The sequence below is a fragment of the Oculina patagonica genome, chromosome 13, assembly GCF_052425735.1.
Source record: "Oculina patagonica isolate OP01 chromosome 13, crgOcupat, whole genome shotgun sequence".
NCBI classification, from domain to species: Eukaryota; Metazoa; Cnidaria; class Anthozoa; order Scleractinia; family Oculinidae; genus Oculina; species Oculina patagonica.
In genome coordinates this window covers 30547684-30569833 of record NC_135770.1, presented here as the reverse complement: position 1 = coordinate 30569833, position 22150 = coordinate 30547684, and the positions used below count along the sequence as shown (strand labels likewise).

Here is a 22150-nt window from a genome sequence, read left to right as displayed (position 1 = left end):
CCGACACGACACAAAGATGAGTTAAGAATGGAAAGGATTACAAAATGTGACATCCGTAACGCGACTCGTTTAACGCCGTATCTTATGGAGAATTAAGATTTTGATCGCTCTTTGGGGTTGACAATCAAATACTACATATAAAACAGGAGGCATACAAAATTGTTTTCAACCTTACTTCGCCCTTAAAACACCAGTAAGGTTCACCAACCTGACCGCCGTTGTAACGGTTGCGTGACTTGGATTCTTTGGAAGCCAGTACGTCACGCAACCACCCACAACGAAAGCAGGGCTTTGGTATCGTGAATTGTGATTTGACTGATTTTGAACCGTCTCGTAAAATTAAACTTAAAAATTAATCTTCCCATAAGATCAAAATAATTTCCCGGCAAAGCACATCGGGGAAAATGTCGCATATCTAGAATATTTTCCATGTCAATCTATAAAACAAATTTGTTAAAAGTTCATAGGAGCCAATAATGAAATGCATTTTCTTTTTCCAAATACAATATTCCAGGCGTCAAGCCATGTCACTAAATATTGCGAATGAGCCACATCCATTCTCAGAACTGTTCATCTCCAAATAAATTGTCTTTTTAGAATTCCTCTATTAACTCTGTTCTAACCGAGTAGGTCTGCAGTGTTACAAGCACCAGTTGGAGACACTGTCGAGGGAGGGGTCGGGATATTTGTTGCTCCTTTTACAATACCGTCCATCTGATTGCTCCAGAAATCTGAAATTAAGATAAAGAAAGATGAGAAAACCAACCCAAGACAAACAGAACGAAACTGTGCTAAGTCACGTGACGGCTGATAGTGACGGTTGGCAAACAAAACAAATATCCCTGGATTGAACAGAACCAGACCGACAAAAAAAAAAAAGAAAACCAAGAGGGAGGACTACGCGAGGGAATGAGTACCAGCAAGATTTGATGTCAGCCCGCGGTTTTTGGTCAGAAAGTTTCTAAGTATCACTAGGTTTTTGTCCCCCCCCCCAAAAAAATAAAAAAAACGAAAAAAAGGCCGCACGCGCGCTGCGTTTGACCGCTGTGAAGGTCTGCCCGGAAATGCGCAATCTTTTGCTGGTTATCAGAATCGGAAACACTTCGGGGTATTATTTCATTTTATTTTTTTTTCAGTGCTGACACGTACTCTGATTGTTCATGGCGTTGTTCAGGAGCGGATCGTAATTGGCTTCCTTCACAGTCAAACTGGTTAACAAGTCCAACTCCTTTTCAACTTCACCAGGCGAGTGTGGAAACTCTAAATAATTTAAAAAAATAAAAGAAATATTGTGTATTGTCAGTAGTCTATGACTAAACTGCAAAACAGCTGTATTATTAAGTGCAGAAAGTGCCCGCGCTGATTTCAAACAAATGTAGCAACAAACACGGTCATTCATAATCACTAAACATTACGAATTTTCCCAATTTAGCGGAGAGTATATTGTTTTTTTTTTGTCAGCTCAGTTGACATTTCCATGGCAACCATTTTCTTGACAGGTTTCCCCTCCCAAATTTGGCGTTTTCGATTTGATTTTCGTCTTTAACGACACTTTTGGAAAAAATATTTAAAACGGTGGATCCAAGATCCCTTTTAGCGCGATATGAAACCACAATCGACACACGATCGCCACCAAAATGTACATTTTTAGATGTTTAACACACTTTATTCGCCCCATCATTTTAAGCTCAACAATAATTAAGGACCAATAGGTCGATTTAAGAACTTGATTCATACCTGTAATTTTTCTATCAGTCTGTACGGGCGCAGGAATTAATGGAGCCGTGCTTGGCTTTAACAATGAACCAACCGAGTTGTTGGACTCGTGTAAGTCTACAAGAGTAACACTCGACACCTGGTCACGCAAATCACCAGTCACGCTCGCATCGTTTACATCCGAAGAACAGTTAGAATTTGATAAATCCACAAGGGGCACAAGATCATCTTCACTCGAATTCGAATCCTGGTTCGTGTGCTGATCCTCATCTGACACGGCAGTCACCGTGAATCGTGACAGGCCAGGATAGTCCGCTGTCAAAACTTTAAGCTCTTCAGCAATATCCGGAGGATTCTCCAACTGAATCAGCTTAGGCGAACCCGATGTAACCTCGTTTTCAGGTTGAGACTCGAGATTGGTCACGTGTTCTTTGACGTCATGAATGATACTGTCTGTTTCACTAACCCCTCCCTCCTCAGTCTGGCTTTCGTTGGCTAGTTCTCTCTCTTCGCGTTCCTTAGCTAAAAGTTTGTTTCTCTGGCAATAGCCGTAAATGTCGGCGAGGAGGATTCGCTGCGTTGTTTCCATGCCCTGTAAAAGGAAAATCGCAGAGAAGATTAGATGTGGGCATTGCCACTGATATCTCGAGAGGAAAATCGAGACTGTCTATTCTTTTCCATTGTTATTTTAGCCAGTATAACTGAGAAACCATTTGACGTTTTCTTTGGTTTGTATTTCTACACTTAGTGATTGGATTAGAAAAACCCGTGCCACTTTCTCAACCAATCAGAAGTAACAAAAACAAAACTAATCATGATTCGTTCACACAAGTTTTCCCGCGCTTTCCGCCGGCTACATGCACAGTATTTGCTTCGAGTTTTAATTGGCTTACTAAATTGTCTGTGTCCTTTGTGATTGGCCAGAGCGACTACTACTTTGGTTTTGGTTTTACGACACTCAATCGAAAATCGCTCTAACACAGTAAGTATTATGAGAATTTGATGCTAGAACAGTTTTCATTTGAGTGTCGAAAGTAATTCGCGTTTGCTTCGGTTTTGCATTACTACGCTTAGTAATTGGTTTAAAAAAACTTGCGCCACTTTGTAAACCAATCAGAAGTAAAACCAAAACCAGTCGTGACTCACTCGCGCATGTTTCCCGCGCTTCGTGCCGGCTTCATGTATTTGCTTCGAGTTTTGATTGGTTCACTGGATTGTCTGTGTCCTTTGTGGTTGGCTAGAGTGATAACTTTGGTTTTGGTTTTACAACACTCAATTAAAAATTGCTCTATATCAATTAAAACTCCTCTTGTAGCTAGTTGATTATTTTGTTGATTCTCACCACCTCTCCGCTTGACAATGTATCAATATTGTAAGGAGAATCTAGACATTGATACAGTCTTACCGGCTCTTTTTTGAGCTCCTTATCCAGGTCTATCCGCACAAGGGACTGATTGACCTTGAGTGACAGTGACAGAGCCATCAGTCCGCCTACATACGGGTCATTTTCACGCAGATCCATTCTTAACATGGTCTTGCTTTCTGCTATTACTTCGGCTAGGGCAATCATCCCTACAACGGAAACAAGGAAATACATAGAAGTAACATCAACTTGCCCATAGGGTTAGTGTTTTTCTCTGTCGTGATCTCGTCGTTTCCTGGCGCCCTTTACAGCAGAACAAAGCTAAAAAATAAGACGAAGACACGACAACCTGTCATATTTAAAATTCTCCAAAAAACAAAAAAAAAAAAAACGGCAACGGGAAAGGGGGGCTTTTTTTTTTCCGAAAGCGCGAGAAACAAACAAAAGCAAAACATCAAAACAAAAAAACCAATTACTTTCAACACTCAAGTGAAAACCGCTCTAATAATTAAACAATCCTCCACTCCATAGATCAAGGCGCAGTAACAAGGAAGTAAACAAATAAAGAAATAAAAAGAAATATATTTCAACTTTCTATTTCTGATGTCAATTGTTTTTTTTTTTCGCATACTAAAAGTCTGGAAAAAAGCTGAAAGTCACAAAACAATTACGATCCATACAAAGTGCTAATATGTAGTTACTTTTTCTGTACCTTCACTAGAAAGTCTTGTATTTAACAGCCCAAGTCTTTGTAGAGAGTGATTTCTTAGGAGTCCTTCTTTGAGCGTGTGTATTCCCTCATTAGTCACTCGATTGTGTCCAAGGTTAAGGGTTTGAAGAGATCTGGTGCACATCTACAAAGACACACAAAAAAATATCAAGGTATTAATTGGGAACTTTGAAACGTTTACACCACGGTTTATGGCCGGAAAATGTCCCTCAGGTATACTCCTGGATGGGTGTGCCATTCAGGGCCACAAATAGCCAACTGTCAAGCGGGGCCAAAAGGGAACTGGGATTTGGGCAAATTTCCAATGGAAAAATGGGATTTAGGTCACTGGGACTGGGAATCACAAACAAATAAACAATAGAACTGGGAATGGGAGTCAGGAAAATCGGGAAAAACAATAGGCTGGGAAATGAGATTTTATATCGCCTCACCCCACCCTTAAGGACCCACTGTCAAAATAGGCTCTTAACTGGCTTACTTAAAACTTAACCATCAACTAATGATACACTAAGTTTTAAGTCACTTTACAGAAAGATCAATGTCATGTTTGGGGTTACAAAAGTCCATTAGCTCACCAGTGCATTAGCCAGGTAACCGACTCCATGGCTTGTAAGTTGAGTGTTCCACAGCACAAGTGTCTGCAGTCCACCATTCTGCTGTTCAGCAAGGCCTTCACATATATGACCTATACCCATGTCCTGTAAAACAAGTTCATTAGAGGTATTTTAGAAGGCATTCAGAAGTAAAATACAGATGAACGCAATTACCCACTTTTGATTACAACAATATACCTGTTGTGGTTCAGTTATGCCCTTGGTACAATCTGGTATTTTACTTTGTTTTATGTTCATTATCATATATCACCAAATACCAGAACAAAGGAAAATACCAAATAATTGTACCACGGGTAAAACTGAACCACAACATACTGATTGCGAGCAATATTTGTTTTGGCCCAGACATCATGTCAGTTGTATAATTTAGACCAAGACCTAGTACAGTAAGTAAGTATCTTTACTTTCAACACAGTTAGAAACATCAGACCTTATTTATAATAATTACTTATAATAATCTATTATACATTATAAGGAAAATTAATAATTTTTAATATAAAAACAATTATAACAATTACAATGAAGAGAAAAAAAGCCTGCTGTCCATGAATGCTGTGTATTTAACTAGAAAAGAAATCGCTGCAGCCAGATTTAAAGCTAGAGAGTGTTTGTGCTTGCTGCAGTTTTACAGGTAAACTGTTCCACAACACTGCACCCCTATAGCTAAAGCTGTTTTTTAAAAAAGTTAGTGCGGGGCAGAGGAACAGCTAGTTTGCCCTCGGAGTCCCTTAGTAAATAAGTGGATATTTCACTCCCTGTTTTTAAGTACCCATTTATCTACGAGTTTGATTTGCTTGAAATTAAACATGCAGCTACATGTAAAACTCATTTTCATAGGAATGGTTTCACACGAAGACTTGTTTTGACACAGAGCCAAAAGGCAATTACAAATAGGCCTGCAATACGTGCAGAGCGCTAGAGAGTTTATACTAATTAATAATTATAAGTCAAGAGTGATCAACACTGGATTCCTCCTTACAATTTCAATACACTTTTCTACAAGACAGCAAAGGAGAATAACAAAAATCATCAGCTACAACATGTGGTTTTGATCTCAGGGTCACTAGAATTACCATTAAAAGAAATGCATCGCTTAGTTTACATGTAGGTTTTACCTGCAAAGGGTTATTTCGTAAGTCTAGCAGCTGAAGATGTTCATTGCCCTTCAGCATGGCACCTAAAGACTGTCCATCTGCTGATGTTAGCTTGTTGTCCCCAAGGAACAAGTCTTTGAGATTCCGGTTGAACTTCACTGCACTGGCTGTAAAGTCAGACCATGAAAGAAAGAGAAAGAAATCAATCACCATAATTATTGATTCCACATATTGTCACTGCAATGAAACATCATCAATTGAGATGGTATTGTGTTGTTGTGGTCACACTGCATGTCACCCTCATTGTAAACATCTGCAAGTCAAATGCATGTAGTTTTTTCCTTGTGTCACAATCTATTCTAAACACATGACACAAGGATATGGAGGGGCTTCTCTGCTTTCCTTATTGTTACGTACTGGAACAATCCGCCATACGGAAAAAGATGGCGCCACGCGCGGAACTCTGGGTAAATCGACCAAATCAGGTCAAGGTTATGTCAACAAATATGGCTGCGGGTCAAAAAGGTCAGCGCGTAGCGCCAGATGAAAACGAAATTTACGGGGCTAAATCAGCCAAAGACATCGACCTTTTAACTAAGACTGAAGCAATAAGGTCGTTGAAGTGTAGGACTTGTCGAAATGTGAGCGGCCTGACCTTGAAAGAGCTGAAAAGCAAGTAAGTTTTCAGATCGCTTTGCGACTTTGGTTCACTGTTGTAAATTCGATCACTAATTAGGCATTAAGTACACTTGAATTTAACAAGGTTATACTTATTTGTGACCACAAAAAATTTAGGTATACATCAAATATGGCTGAGACAAGAAGTTGCTGGTGGATTCAGACGGGAGAGTTTCCGAAGTCAGAAGAAAACAGGTCCAAAGCGAGCTCGATAAGGTTACGCAAAATTTTACTAGCTCAATGGTGAGGGAATCCCCTCCTGGACGACCTCATTACAAGACATTCCTATCTTAACGTATGCAGTTGTTGAAGATTTCTTCAGGCAGACCAACGACAAAAAGCATGTCACAGAAGAGTATCCATTGTCAAAGACCAAAAAGTTTGAGATGTCGGGGAAAACCGATTAAACTGAACTTTCCGATTAGTACTTTAGCTTCGAACGCTCCACCCCATGTGCTAAGCTTCAGAAGACTGGTTGTGGCTTTCAAACTAGGCTCATGTAACATATATCCTTCATACTGTAATGATTTGAATGTCGATTTGATGCTTCAAACTTTTATTTTAGCTTTAGATCGCTCTGACAAATTGCTAGCCCTGCACAATTTGTCTGCAAGCAAGGTAATAAATTTAGTAAATATGTATACAAAATATTTTGATAAACAATGTCACCCTTCAAAATTTATGAAGATTGCCATAAAGTGTTTGCACAATATTGGATGTCAATATTTCAGTCAGTATCTTCTCGAATAAATTTTACAAGGCAAAACGTTGTGTGGATATCAGGGTGAATAATCTAAATCTGAATGATATTAAGCCCCAAAAGTTACAGGTCAAGACCTAACAGAGAGCCAGCACAAAGAGAATGTGACTGTTATTGTCAAAAAGAGTTATGTTTCTGTGTTTGATTCAATGCCAGTGTGTCAAAATAAAGAAAATGTAACTGAAGTAGGCCCACCCGTTGCTCAAAGAAGTTCTGAATGGTTCTGGTAAGAGATATGAAAAGATGAGATCATCAAATACACCTGCTGTAATTACTGGTAGTCTACAAGGGAAGAAGGAGTTTCAAGAATTTGGGACTTCATCAGAAATAAAAAAAGCAGAACCTTAAAAAAATTCAAGAACTAAGACAGGTGCATTATTTTTGAAGCTGACAAGTGCTTTGCAAGTAAGAAAGCTGCTATTGTGGAACAATGTGGACTTAACTTTCTGGAAAGTGAACAAACTTATGGAGCTTCTACAGATAGAACATTTCTGGAAGAAACAGGCAAGAAGCTTGTAAGGCAAGTTCCCCTTTCTGGACTGTGTCTGCTACCTTCAGTAACAAGGTAAAGGCTGCCCAAATACTTGTGTTATAACCTAAACACAGTTCAAGAGGAATGTGCACAAGACAGTGTTTGTATTCTCCAATCCTATGTTTGACATGTTACAGAGAGTAAGAAGTCAAAATGATATGATTTTTTAATCAGAAAGGACAGTAGTTTTATTTATTTGTTTAAGCTACGCTGCAATGCAGAAAAATAGACTATATACCTGTATATTAAATATCAGATTTTTAATACATTTTTTAAAAGTAAATTGTTTAAAAATAAAGTCTGATAAATATTCACAAAAATAAATTCCAATCCTTAATTCACCTCTTAAATATGCTTCAAATAAACTAGTACATGTAAATATATTTGCAGTGCTTTAAAACTCTGGATATAATGTTGTTAATTTAATTAATTATTTCAATTGTGAACAGTTTCACTGAACTGAACTGCTTTGCAAAATCCTGTATTCTAACATTTCCAGCATAACTAAGTCTGAAACATATCACCATTGTATGTTCATGTACACCACCAAAGGAAGATAAATTTACTTATTGCTAAGGTAGACTAAAGAAAGCATGCTCAATGTGTGGTTGATGTGTGCCAGCTAGCTGTAAAAATATTATTCGGATTGTTAGCACTTTATCATTACATGTATGTTCCCTTATACACCCTGAATATCCACAGAATTTGTTGTTTTTCAAAATTTATTCGATAAGATACTGCCTGAATTGAAATATTGACATCCATGCAATAATTTATGTGGGAGGCCGGTGACATTGTTTATCAAAATATTTTGCATGCATATTTACAGTGCGGCTACTGTAACCGGGGTCACCCAGACAAAGTTAACCAATCACAAAGCAGAACGGAAACAATAAATTTCAGCATTTTTGTGTTTTGCTGCAGCCGCAATGGCTGCAAGCAAAACACATTGAGAGCTGAAGTTTGTGCCGTAAGGTGTAAGGTGTAAGTGCCGTAAGGTGTAAGTGTCGTAACAGAGGAGAAATCTGAACTACCGATGTCAATCAAATCCATGAACAAACAAAATCGAAACCAATGAACCGTAGCGCTGATCGCATTCGAAGTTACGGGCCAAAGTATTCGAACGCAAACCACGTTGGACACGTTGGAAAACAGAAAACCGATTTAAAAGTATATCGCATTGGGAAAGAAAACAAACTGTGGCGCGACCACTCCAGTTTTATGAGAAAATTATTCAGTTTCCATCATTTACGAAAAGAGCGAAGACTTGGAACCTCGCCGAAGGTCATAAATATTTTCTCCGAAGGACCGGTTAGTGCACAGTTTGTAAACTTTCGCTTTGAAAATAAACTTACCCTCACCTTGTCTACACTGTCTACAGCGTACTAGTACTGTATTAACTCTGAACTTCATATTTTAAAATAAAATGTATGAACGTGTAACTTGTCACGCAAAGACAGCTGGAAAGGAATATAGTAACATCATGCTGGTCTGCACCGCTAATTGTAGCTGTATTCGAGCTATATAAAAGACAGCTAGAAACGAATTAATACTAGTAACATCACAATGGGAAAGAAACTTATTCAGTGGTTCACACCGTCGAAAACAAAGAAATATTAAATGCAACATTCGTCAGTTCGTGTTTAAATGCGTGCGACCAGTTTGTTTACTAGTTATTAAAAACACGGTATTCATTTAATAAACAGTTCATCCTTAAATTTCAGCTTTTCTACGACTGACAGGTAGGTACTATAAGCCCCGCTAAAAATAGCTGGAAAGGGAAAGTTTTTTGAAAAATGAATTTTTGACTGCCAGACGCGCTGGCGCCACATGTTTATTTTGTGAAGATTACTTAAACGCCGTGAAAAATAGAATTTGATGTCCAGCGAGCCACTGCATCTACGGCTACGCAGTCCTCAGTGAATCCTCCAACTTCACAAATTTCTAAAACTTTAAGAAAACGAACTTTCGAAGAATCAATTCGATTATTCAAAAATTGGTCCTTATCGATCTTCCGATCTTGTTGTGAAGACACTGCAATTCGACGTGTGTTCATGCGTGAAGGGATGACTGACGAATGATAATAATTATTTGTAAACTTTCGCTTTCAAAATGAACTTTGCGTTACGTTCAACCCCGTCTTTCTGTTTTTTATCAAAGAGACAATGATTTCAAAGACATTTCGTTAACTCACTGGTAATTAAATTATGTTTGCTGTGTTTGATTTCAATTTGAATTCAATTTGAATTTGTTCAACCCCGATTCTCTTCGGTAACATTTGGCAAACACTCTCTTCGATACCTAGGGCCCAAACTTTGGAATGCTCTCACACCTATACTAAGAAATTTACCATCTTTAAAACAATTCAAATGCGGTATACGTGGTCGGGACCTCACTGCGCTGGCTGCTAATATCAGTGACTGTCGGGGATGCAAACTATGTCAAGAATGACTGGCAGCCATGACATAATTTTTACTTTTTAACATAATTTTAATTTTTATATTTTAATATAGATAAAGAAACAGAATTTTAATATATTTGTACTTAGGTTTTTTTTTTTTTTTTTTTTTTTTGTATATAAATATTTTCTATTATATATATATATATATTAATTACGTTTTTTAGTTAGTCAGGTTAGGTGTCCACAATTAGTAGAGGGGACTTTTCCCCTCAGCTACTACAGATTTGACACGTTAATAAAGTTATTATTATTATTATTATTATTATCATTAAAATTATCAGGATTGAATTAACACAAAGTGAGTACAATAAAGTGCAATTATTAACCTGCACACAAGTGACAGATAATAAAAGACGTTGGATTTGAATTTCTACTCACTTGTCTTTCATCAACATGTTTGCTAAGGCTTTGCTCTAGCAGCAAAACACATGGACCCATAGACTTGCACCAAGTCGCCCTCTATTGGCGAGCGAAGCGAGCCGAAAAGCGTCGCGAAGCGACCCGCAGCGAGTCGCGAAGCGACGACCGCGAGTGACGAAGTCGCGAGAGGGCGACTTGTCCCGCTTGAAGGATTTTGAATCAAGTTTCCCGCCGAAAGCAAGAGGTATCAATTATCAGGGGGCGGTGTTTCTTCGAGCGCGTGACTTTTCTAGCAGGAGTCAAGTTTCAATAATTCTTGTTTGTGATGTCGGAAAGTAGCGCGGGGTCAACTCCGACCTAAACGATCACGCGAATTTCGATTTCTCCTCGCTCGAAAGAGCAAATTTGTATTCTTTGCGCTAAGGAAGTCGTAAAAAACGATTACAGACGAAGATTGATCGGCCCAGGGGGAAAAAACAAGGTTTGCTTAGACCTGGAAATCCTCGCCGGACGGCAATTCTTAGAACCTGAATTAACTCGACTACAAATATTATTTGTAGAAACTGTGCCGACAAAAATGAGAAGATCGTGAAGAAAGCAGAAGAAAGTAAACGTTGAATTCGTTGAAGGCTGGTCATGAAGCGATAGCTGAACATTACTTGAATACACAATAAATCGCTTCCTAAACATAGATTGCAAACACTTTTAATCGGCGAAATATGTGATGGTAAATGTTGTGAAGTGCTTCTGGACTTCCAAAAATAATTCTGAACTTTAAATCAATTATGTCCTTTAACTGTTCGTCGCTGCAGTCGTCTCCAACATATGAGGCCGCAATCGGTTTTGCAAAGAGTAAACTTGTTCTTTCATGAGCGATACTAAAGGGACAACAACAAGGACTATCGTCGTGTCGCCTCCATTTCGCATGTAGTCGAGTGCAAACGGTGCCAATTCAAACGTTAAGCTTTTGCCCGCTTCCGTGGGCACAGAAACGAAAACATTTTTCCGCAGAGATACGCTTCTATGGCCTGTTGGCCTGTTGTTGATATTCTTTTAACTCATCGTTTCCAATTCCCGTGACCTGTTTAGCAATTTTCAACGCTTCCTTCGCTGTTCGCATGATGTGACCTCGACGTGACAAGAAATGACGCGTCAAGAAGCATCGATTTACATTTGAATGACACTTTCTTTGAGATCTCGACTCTGATTGGCCGAGGTTATAATTTATTCACCGACCCGTTTTTGGGTCGGTAAAATTGGCGCGCTGCAAGTTGGAAAAGTCCTTCGTACGTGACATACCTAAACCGCGCGTCGAAGGACTTTGAGAAAGTCTAATGGACCCATTGGGGCCCTATTTTTTCACTTCAGCTAATGAAATGTCGAGTACAGAACAAAGAAATTTCAACTTCTTCGTTCGCCACGAAAACACATCAATGCTAAATTTTGTCTGTATGGCGCTGGATTTTCAATTAACTTCGATTGCATCCCTTTTGAGCTTGAGTAGTTGTGACAGCACAAGTTGGAAAGTAAATATCAGCGACATTAATGAAAGAGGAGTTTGAAACTGTGTCAAAACAGGGAAAACAACGGCCATACCATTTGTCTCCAGACGTAAAAGTGCGTGGCGGAGTTCGCTCGTGACAATTTCAAACAAATTCCTCTACGGCATCAACCGGAGTTTTGGTAGTATCATTTGGAAAATAAATGCACGTAAGGCCAGCAAAGGAAGACATTCTAAAGTGCATAACGTACCAGAGAAAGCGACGATGACAACATTTATTTTTTTCACTTCACACAATAAAATGTCAGTTGAGTAAAAAACAGTGAAGTTTCATTTTGTTCACTCGTGAAGTTATTTACTTTATATGTTGAATAGAGCGTTAGCTAGCGTTGACGTTTCGATTTTAAATTTGAGTAGTTTCACATGCTGTACAAATGAATGTCATTTGTCATGCAAGTTTGCAAGAATCGATTTCAATCTCTGTGAAAGCAGTGAACGCGATGGTCGTTTGTTTGGACTAACTGTGTGGCGGAATTTGATTCTCGGAAAAAGTAAAACTTTATAGCCGGCTGTTTCAGTGTTTTCTCGCAATTGTAACAATGCAGAAAACAGAACACATTCCAAACAGGAACATCGGTAACGTTTTCATTACTAACTAGCAAGTGAAACTGTTCTTTAAACTTCATCCATCTTTCGACGTGCTAAAGAGCAAGACGGATCGAAATCCGCCAATCACAGCCCACTAGCGTGACCTTCTGAACTTGTGGGTCATTTGCATGTAACCAACAACGGTGGTCGGGACTTTTCTCGGAAAAATCGAAGCTTCTCTGCCGTACAAATGAGCGACCAATTTTAAACTGTTTTAAAAGCAAAGTTGAGGTGCTCGAGAGAGCCAACCGGCGGCTAAGTGTGAAAGTTTCAAATACGCCATACACTCCTCATCATCCAAGACCAAGACCAACAACTCGACAAGCTTGTGAAGGAATTTGTTTCGAAAAGAAATAAATTCAGATAAAAATAAATAAATGAACAAGTATGTTAGTGTTGAAAACATCACCGGTTTTCCTGTTCGGAATTTGTCCTGTGTCTTGCATTGTTTATACAATTGCAAGAAAAACTGAAACAGCCAGCAATAAGTTTTATTTTTTACTGAGAATAAAATTCTAACAAACGTCCGTCAGGTTCACTTCTTTCACAAATCGATTCTTGAAAACTTACATGACGAATGACATTCATTTGTACAGCATGTGAAACTACTCAAATTTTAAATTGAAACGTCAACGCTAGCTAACGCTCTATTCAACATATAAAGTAAATAGCTTCACAAGTGAACAAAATGAAACTTCACTGTTTTTTACTCAACTGACATTTTATTGTGTGAAGTGAAAAAAATAAATGTTGTCATCGTCGCTTTCTCTGGTACATTATGCACTTTAGAATGTCTTCCTTTGCTGGCCTTACGTGCATTTATTTTCCAAATGGTACTACCAAAACTCCGGTTGATGCCGTAGAGGAATTTGTTTGAAATTGTCACGAGCGAACTCCGCCACGCACTTTTACGTCTGGAGACATATGGCATGGCCGTTGCTTTCCCTGTTTTGACACAGTTTCGAACTCCTCTTTCATTAATGTCACTGATATTTGCTTTCCAACTTGTGCTGTCACAACTACTCAAGCTCAAAAGGGATGCAATCGAAGTTAATTGAAAATCCAGCGCCATACAGACAAAATTTAGCATTGATGTGTTTTCGTGGCGAACGAAGAAGTTGAAATTTCTTTGTTCTGTGCTCGACATTTCATTGGCTGAAGTGAAAAAATGCTGAAATTTATTGTTTCCGTTCTGCTTTGTGATTGGTTAACTTTGTCTGGGTGACCCCGGTTACAGTAGCCGCACTGTAATGACTATCAGTTATTATATCTGAACCTATATTTGTGCTAGAAAAGTGACATGGTCACCAAAGCTTAAAAAATCTTTAATTTTTGTGCTGATATTTACAGGTAGCCTGTGTACAGCCGCCCGTTTAATTGTCATGTACGTGAAAGGATTGACTTAAAATTATTACCTTGCTTACAAGCAAATTGTGCAGGGCTAGCAATTTTTCAGAGCGATCTGAAGCTAAAATAAAAGTTTAAAGCATCAAATCGACATTCAAATCATTACAGTATGAAGGATATATGTTACATGAGCCTACTTTAAAAGCCACAACCAGTCTTCTAAAATTTAGCACATGGGGTAGTGCATTCGAAGTTAAGTACTAATCGGAAAGTTCAGTTTAATCGGTTTTCCCCGACATCTCAAACTTTTTGGTCTTTGACAATGCATACTCTTCTGTGACATGCCTTTTGACGTGATCTGCCTGAAGAAATCTTTAACAACTGCATACATTAAGACAGGAATGTCTTGTAATGAGGTCGTCCGGGCGGGGATTCCCTCACCATCGAGCTAGTAAAATTTTGCGTAACCTTATCAAGCTCGCTTTGGACCTGTTTTCTTCTGACTTCGGCAATTCTCCCGCCTGAATCCACCGGCAACTTTTTGTCCCAGCCATATTTGATGTATACCTAAATTTTTTGTGCTCACAAATAAGTATAACCTTGTTAAATTCAAGTGTACCTAATGCCTAATTAGTGATCGAATTTACCACAGTGAACCAAAGTCGCAAAGCGATCTGAAAACTTACTTGCTTTTTAGCTCTTTCAAGGTCAGGCCGCTCAAACTTCGACAAGTCCTACACTTCAACGGCCTTATTGCTTCAGTCTTAGTTAAAAGGTCGATGTCTTTGGCTGATTTAGCCCCGTAAATTTTGTTTTCATTTGGCGCTACGCGCCGACCTTTTTGACCCGCGGCCATGTTTGTTGACATAACCTTGACCTGATTTGGTACATTTACCCAGAGTTCCGCGCGTGACGCCATCTTTTTCCGTACAGTGGATTAACAGGTTGTGATGTTACTATAATTCATAGGCAAATAATTAATATGTATATCTAAATAAAAACTTTATGTAAGGTGATCAAAACAAATGCAACTTGATAACCTAATTATACAACCATCTGAAAGCCTATCTTAACAACAAAACTGATGGACAGCAAATTTTAACCTACCCAGCAGAAACAGTGGTCTCCCAGAAAGATTGGTGCACTCCATGTGAAGCACAGTGAGACAGCAGTCCAGTCTTATTGACCTTCCCAGGAGCGGGAGAGCCTGTTCTGTCCACACTGTGTTACGTATGTCCAAGTACTGTAAACATGGAGTCTGAGAAGATGAGAGGTCATGATAAGTTAGCATTATCAATAGTGTTACAAGTATGAACAACAAGAGAGATGTCTGAATAGAAAATGATGCTGCTATTCAGCGGAACAATAGAGCAATTGACAGAATTGTGCAATCATGAAATACACTGACAGCAAACATTCTACAAAAATTAGGCTAGACAATACTGAATGTACAGTAAACAAAGCCATGCACCAGCAAGCACTTTTAAATAGCTGCTTTGCTTTCAAACAGCCTGGATTGACCGACTGACTGACTGGCATACAGATGGACGGACAGACGGACAAACAGAATGGAATGGAATGGAATGGAGCAGAACAGAGGTCGGAACAAAACAGAATGGAACAGATGGATGGACAGATACAAGGCACTATGCCATGTTCAAACGACATGCATGACTAAGCTTCCTCTTTAGAATTTTTGGAAATTACTGTTTGAGATTCCTGAACCTTTGAATTATGAAGAAACCAAATGTAAAATAGTTTTACCTTCTTTAAAGTCCTACTGACAGCCTGCCATCCTCTAATCTTTATCTTAGTGTTGTATGCCAAGTTAAGTTTACATGTAGATTTGTAGAACTCAATCATTTCCAGCAATGAAACAGCACCCTACAATGCAACATTGAGATTTTCAACTAAGTAAATATAAAAGGCATTACATGATAAACACTGAAAGTTTCTTTTAAATATTATATTTCAGCCATCTTCAGGAGGAAGTTTAAAAAAACTTATGAATGTTTAATTGTTTTATTTGCCTAACATTTTTTAAACATACATGTACCTTAATTTGCAAGCGAAAAAGGAAAATAAATTAATGGTTATCTTTAGCTTAAATTTCAGACTGGGATTGGGTACCAAATTCTACTGTTTGGTTCAAGCCAAGTGGGCCATACAGCAAAGTGCAGAATAACCCAGCACCCCACCCCTGCCCAGCACCTGGGTTTAAAGAGGCACTTTGAGAGTACAGCAACTTGCCCAAAAGGAAACACAATGACCCCAGGCAGGGCTGGAACCAAGTGCACTAACCATTAGGCCAACACACCTTCAACAGCAAGTGTTGTGACTAAAGAAAATAACCATAGAAAATTTTGATCCAAGTTGGGGTAGTGGCCTGAAAGAAACAGTTGCTAATAGCTGTTGCAGCAGCTGTAGTGGCAGGGCTTGTAGCAGTGGCAGGGGCAAGGGAAGCAGTGGTGGCAGCGTCAAATAATGATATATTTGATATATTTGATGCAGTCAAAAGAACAGTAAAAGTCTCTGAGCATAAAACTTTATGAACTACAAAACAACTGCCTTACAGTATGTAGGTGGGTTGATGGGAGGAATTATTACTGGAAAGATCTTTGCATGCCAGATTTGGGGACCTTTTTTTTTGGGGGGGGGGAGATTATTATAAGAATTTTACAGTATTAAGCAGACTAATGAGAAATCATACTTAGTGTCATGTACATACATGATACAATTTAATCTATACTCACATCATCCTCAAGTCCTGTGTTTTCAAGATCTAATGTCTTGGTTCTTACTCTCCTGAACACTTCCTCTAGAGCTTCACAGTTCCGTAAGTCAAGTTTAACACCTGAAATATAAAGGAACACTTACAAAATATATTGGACATACTACACTGAGTTTTGCACATTAACTGATGTCTCGTGTTTTTTGTTCCAATGCAGAAAGAACTGCAAGCAATAATATTATACACTGATGTACCTAGAGAAATTCCCAGCTGCGGTTACATGTCGACTTTAATGTCTTTTACTAACAACTTGAATAAAAGGTCTTGGTAGTGATCACAAAAAGATGGCAAAATCAAGAGATCACATGCATGTATGTACCCTGCTGTTGACCTTTGAAAGTTAAAAAAAAAAAAATCAAGAAACTTCAACTGGGCGGTTAACATTTGGCCCTGGAGCTCTTTCAGTTCTTTGGATGTGCAGTGCATACAAAATTCTAGATAACAAACAGTAACAAGTATACAATTTTTTTTATAATTATTATATATAATTTATAAAAAAATTGAAATCAACCTCTTGTTACCTCTCAAGTCTATAACATCTATTCTGTCCTGAAAGCTTTCACATGCCTGTCAAAAGGGAAACACTGTCAAGTTTCTGAAAGTTAAAGGAGCTACATGCACATCACAGGAATTTTGCAGATTTTTGGTCTACTAAATCTGTTCTAAAATAAGTGGTAGGCAACTTTACCCATGAAAAACATTATCATTGACTATCTAAAGGAAAATTATCCTTAAATGGAAGATAAAAATCAAATTACGGCTATAAATATCAATTTTTAAGATGCTCGGAAACACTTGAAAAGTTAAGCCTCAATTATTCAAGTTACAATCCATTTCCATCCTAGCCATCCAGAGCCAACTTTAAATGCTTGACCTTGTTAACAGTTTCAGTGCTCTAATAAAGCAATTGTTAATAAAAAGGTCCATTATCTTTAGGTTTCCTATGTATATAATATATACCGGTATGTATACAACACAATATATAAATTTTGGCAGTTCAAAGATCTGTTAAAATCTGTGACAAAGCCCCATGAAAGAGACCCAGGAAAAAAGGTGAAAAATACAAATCACAAATTAAAAATTACCTCAAGCTGTTTAATGAGTTTTTCACATGGCTTGATCTTTAGCCTGGTGCATGTGTTTCTGTAGGCATCGATCACTTCTTTGCTACTGTGATGACCAGCTAAAACAAACACAAACTCTACAAAATTAGACATGCAAAACCCTACATGTATGTGCCGCACTATCCTTTCATGTCTGATCAAGCTGCTGTAGATACATGATTGTATGATTTCGATTCTGATATCCTCTGACATATTGTTACTTTCAAAAATATCTGTACAGTTATTTCTCCCACTAAAGGTTTTGCAGGGGTGGAATCAAGCCAACAACAAAATTGCCTTGACTCCCCCCACCCCTCAATGAATGTTAGTCAGGAAAAGAGAAACAAACAAACGAGTCAGAATGATAACAGTGTCCTACAGAAAAATTGACGCATAGAAGCTGCACATAATTATGATAATATATAGCTTTCCTTGCATTGAAATTGTGTTATCAATGAGACCTCGCGACTTCAAAAGCTGTTTGAAGCTGTTTATGAAAGGTGATATACTGTTAGTAATATCAGAGTGACTACAGCAAAATTATACTTAAAGCAGGGCTGCAACAACAGTCGGTCATTGGACATTGGCCGACCAAAATTTGCTCATGTCCGACGAAATCCCAAGTGTGGTCGCACATGATGTCCGGACAAATTTTTGATCTTAAATCATTTTATGGCAATGATGAATAAAAATCTGCCCAACCACATTTTTTAGTCCGACCAAGAAGGTGTCTTAGCACAACATATGTCCTTTCAAGTGAAAAAAAAATATGTATTTGCAGCCCTGCAAAGGCAGGGGCATAGCTAGCCTATTTTAACAATAGAGTGTTTCTGTCGAGGAACTATCGGCTGATAGTTGCCCCGTGGAAATTTGATGTTCTTAAAACAAATATTAGCCCGAGAAGCAAAGCTTCGAGGGCTAATATGCTAGTTTTAAGAACATCAAATTTCCAAGGGGCAATTCTCAGACCAATAGTTCCGAAACAGAAACACTCTAGATATTGTCTTTATTGTTCACAACTAAATTTTCTTCCGCGCACACATACAAAAACGAGCATCGTGAATTATTTTTACTTTTCAGGATAAAAAACCCAGTTGAAAGCCGAAATTTAACAAACGAAACAAAACCAGACAAGAAACCCACTAAATGCAGTGAATTTGATTGGGTTTTTTTTGTCTGCAGGCACGCTTGTTTACAAAAAAAAGTCACGGGCGGGCACTATCGATCTGGGCATTTTTCTCGGGAGGGCACTATGGGCTGATAGTGCCCTCCGGCGGACGGGCACTATCGCGTCACGTGTTCAATTTAAACCAATCAGAATCAGAGAAAATTTAGTGGTGAACTATAAGGGCCCATAGGCCCGGACCTACAAATGTTTTAGCCTGCTCATATTTTTTAAATATATATAGTAGAGAGCAATTCAGGCTGAAGCACTTTCAAGATGAAATATAAAGCTATATGCATTATAAATATCGCAAATAACCTTTCGCGATTAGTCAAGTCTCAAGCAAGTAGAGATGTCTTGAGTAACCAAGTGATAGGTAAAGACAAAGTACGTTTATATATTTAGCAATGAGTGAAAGTTTACCCATTCTCTGTAATAAAATGTCAAAATTTAGGTGCTGTGGAACTGCACTTTTGAGGGCCTTTATTGGTTGGATGCCCCCAAATCCCCAACCCCCCACCACCTCCACCACCTAGAAGCTGCCAGGCCTACATCTTTTCAGAAACTAGCTACGCCCCTGAATAGGATGAACTTAAAATAGAATTTATAAATGTTGTGGTTTAAATTTATCTTTGGTTTAAAATTTTTCAAACAAGTTTGATTTTTTTATTGTTATCGTAATCTAAAAAAAAGGGAAATAAAAATCAAACTGGTTTGAAAATTTTAAACCGTATAAATTATAACCATCAGAGACAGTGCTCAGGCAATGACTGTATTAGGGACATTTTTGACTTGAAAAATATACATAAAAAAAAGAAAAGACAGCAGGAAATGAATAAGAGATTTGTTTTTGCCTTTTCAAAAAGTGTGTAAACTTAGGATTGGGTAAATTATGGCAAATGAAAATTTTATTGGGATGACCAGTCTTAATCAGTTACCGTCTTTAAAAAAAGCCACCCAATTTGTAAGGTTTGTTTGTTATGGCTAGTTCTCATATGGGGATTTCCTGGCATTTCTAATAACTTAGATGTTAGCATTTTTGATTTATTATAAATTGCAAAATATCGCAGTAGCTAAAGCAATGTGGCCAACACTAATATGCCAGCAAATAATTCAACTTAGTAATCATAATTAACATCTCCACTATGATATTGAAGTCATACTGTACGTACAGTGTATAAAACACGTACTTAAAATTTGGCAAATCTCATAAAAACAAAAAAAAATGAAAAACTGCCAACAGAAATATTGTAAGCCAGCAAAAATTGTTTATCAATTTAATATTGCCACATTAAAACATTGCTGTGAAATGCTGGTGATTTCTATTTATTTAGCACTTGAGTATTGCGGCTACAGAGTTCCATAGCAGCAGGTGAGCTAGTGCTGTAGCTGTGATCAGATCTACATATTAATCATTTTGTCATTACACCTGTATTTAAACAATATAATTATCTTTTTATTCTTTCTGCCATAAGTTAGAATATGATTGAGCTGTCAGGCAGAATCCTTGAATAGGCCGCCCAAAAAAAATATGCACCACTGTTTCTTAAATCAATAAAAATTAAAACAAATCCTTGTGCAAAAAGGAGTAACCCGGGAAGATTTTCTTATCAATTTTGTTTCCATTACACTGATCCCATTAAATCGTTAGCACTTTCTAAATCATTTTTCTACTGACAATGCCGGGAGAGGTTTGCTATTTTCTTGATGGCTTCAAAACAGAAAGCAGGATAAAAAATGTAGAGTTTAAGATTTCCATAAATTTAGGTCAAGGTCATAATTTGATACAATATATTTAGTTTATGTTCTCGGATCTCTCGTTCTTGGAAGGAACTTTCACAATTTTGCTCAGAATTGACACCAAGGCGAAGAAAAACGTTTGTACGAGGATCTTTAATAATTATTCCGATAATATGATTTACATATAAATATATATTAAGCTTACCAGCACGCCGAACTATCTGCTCGTGAAAATAACACTAAATTAAATGGTCCACCGGAAATTTTCTATTTAAATATCACGTCTGTTTTTGTTATGCGTTACCGTCTGCGATTTCGCAGAAACCTGACAAAAAATTGACGGCATTTCCATTTAGAATAAAAACCTCTGAGCTGCATTTACAAAAGCACTTCAAAAAGCAAGAACTTCAGTCTCATTTACAACCCATTAGTGGCTAAAAAACCTGCTACTGCGTGCTGTATAGAAAACAAACTCGAATGTACAAGAAAACAATGCATCGGATTGAAGTATTCGGCTTTGGAAAGTAATTGCTTAGAAAAATAGCTTGACTACGTTTTCGCACATCTTGAGAGCAGAGATTACATGGCGCTAAATGGCGCTAACAGGTACAAAATACGAAGACCAATATTTACGATTCGCACTGTCAATCGACAGGGTAAAAGCCCATTGAACACAAACAATTTTTTTACATTTTTCCCGTATTCGCATTGGAGATATCGCCATAAAGCGTAATTATTGTACACAGAGTAGCTTTCTTACCGTTTTCCCACGGATCTACAGGATCTAAAGCCCGAACTAGACGTGCATCGTCCGGAAAAGAAACCTTTCTTGATAACTTCTTCTGCCGACCACTTCGATGATCACGACAGGCAGCTTCACGTACGCCTCCTTCTCGACAGTCCGAGCCACCTTGTATCCCTTCTTCCGATGCCAGGACATCCTCACCCCTTTCCATAATTATTCATGGCTTTAAAATTAAATCCATTATTATTAAATAGAAATGCAGTGAGGGCAGAGAGACTTCCTGTTTTCCAGCACCGAGCTTCAACTTCTCGAAGGAGCCATTTTGAAAAACACCCACGCCGTGAGGAATTGGGTACGAATCCCTTTCGGTTTCGCCGACGAGCGTGTCCGTGAAGCGTGATAACGCGTGATGGCGTGATGGAAACGTGTTCCACCACGTGAAAAATTGACTAGAAAAGGGGGGGGGAGAAACACCTTCATTCATTTGTGAATCGGTTCCCGGATCGGTTCTTAAAATTACCAACTCAAATTTTAATTGACTGTCCACCCCACTGAAAGGATCCGGTGTATAGTGTGTCCATTTTTGCCAGGGCGCGGAGGCCGGGCGCCTGAATAGGAGCAATTCCACTTTCCTTACTGATGCATTAAACTCATTTGTGTTGGACACTTTTTGTTAGAAGATGCTTCGTCCTCATATCCAGGAGCGTGTACCCCTGCCATATAAAAGTTCATTTCTCCCGCTATATAGAACAAGAAGCAGCCCATCTCTGCCATGTAAGACTAGAATAATTAAACTACTGAA

The 22150-nt window shown here is 38.2% G+C and overlaps 1 protein-coding gene across 1 annotated transcript; it reads right to left on the bottom strand.

The window, feature by feature from the left end:
- Positions 1-82: 82 nt before the first annotated feature.
- LOC144636027 (protein phosphatase 1 regulatory subunit 37-like) lies at positions 83-21684 on the bottom strand. Its single transcript, XM_078495165.1, has 13 exons — positions 21364-21684; positions 17681-17778; positions 17117-17162; positions 16558-16658; positions 15569-15688; positions 14912-15062; positions 5539-5684; positions 4385-4507; positions 3792-3933; positions 3122-3288; positions 1738-2308; positions 1150-1260; positions 83-731 (listed from the first exon to the last, which is right to left on the bottom strand). The coding sequence occupies exons 1-13, from the start codon at positions 21557-21559 to the stop codon at positions 619-621; spliced, it is 2085 nt and encodes a 694-aa protein (XP_078351291.1). The 5' UTR covers positions 21560-21684; the 3' UTR covers positions 83-618.
- Positions 21685-22150: the final 466 nt, after the last annotated feature.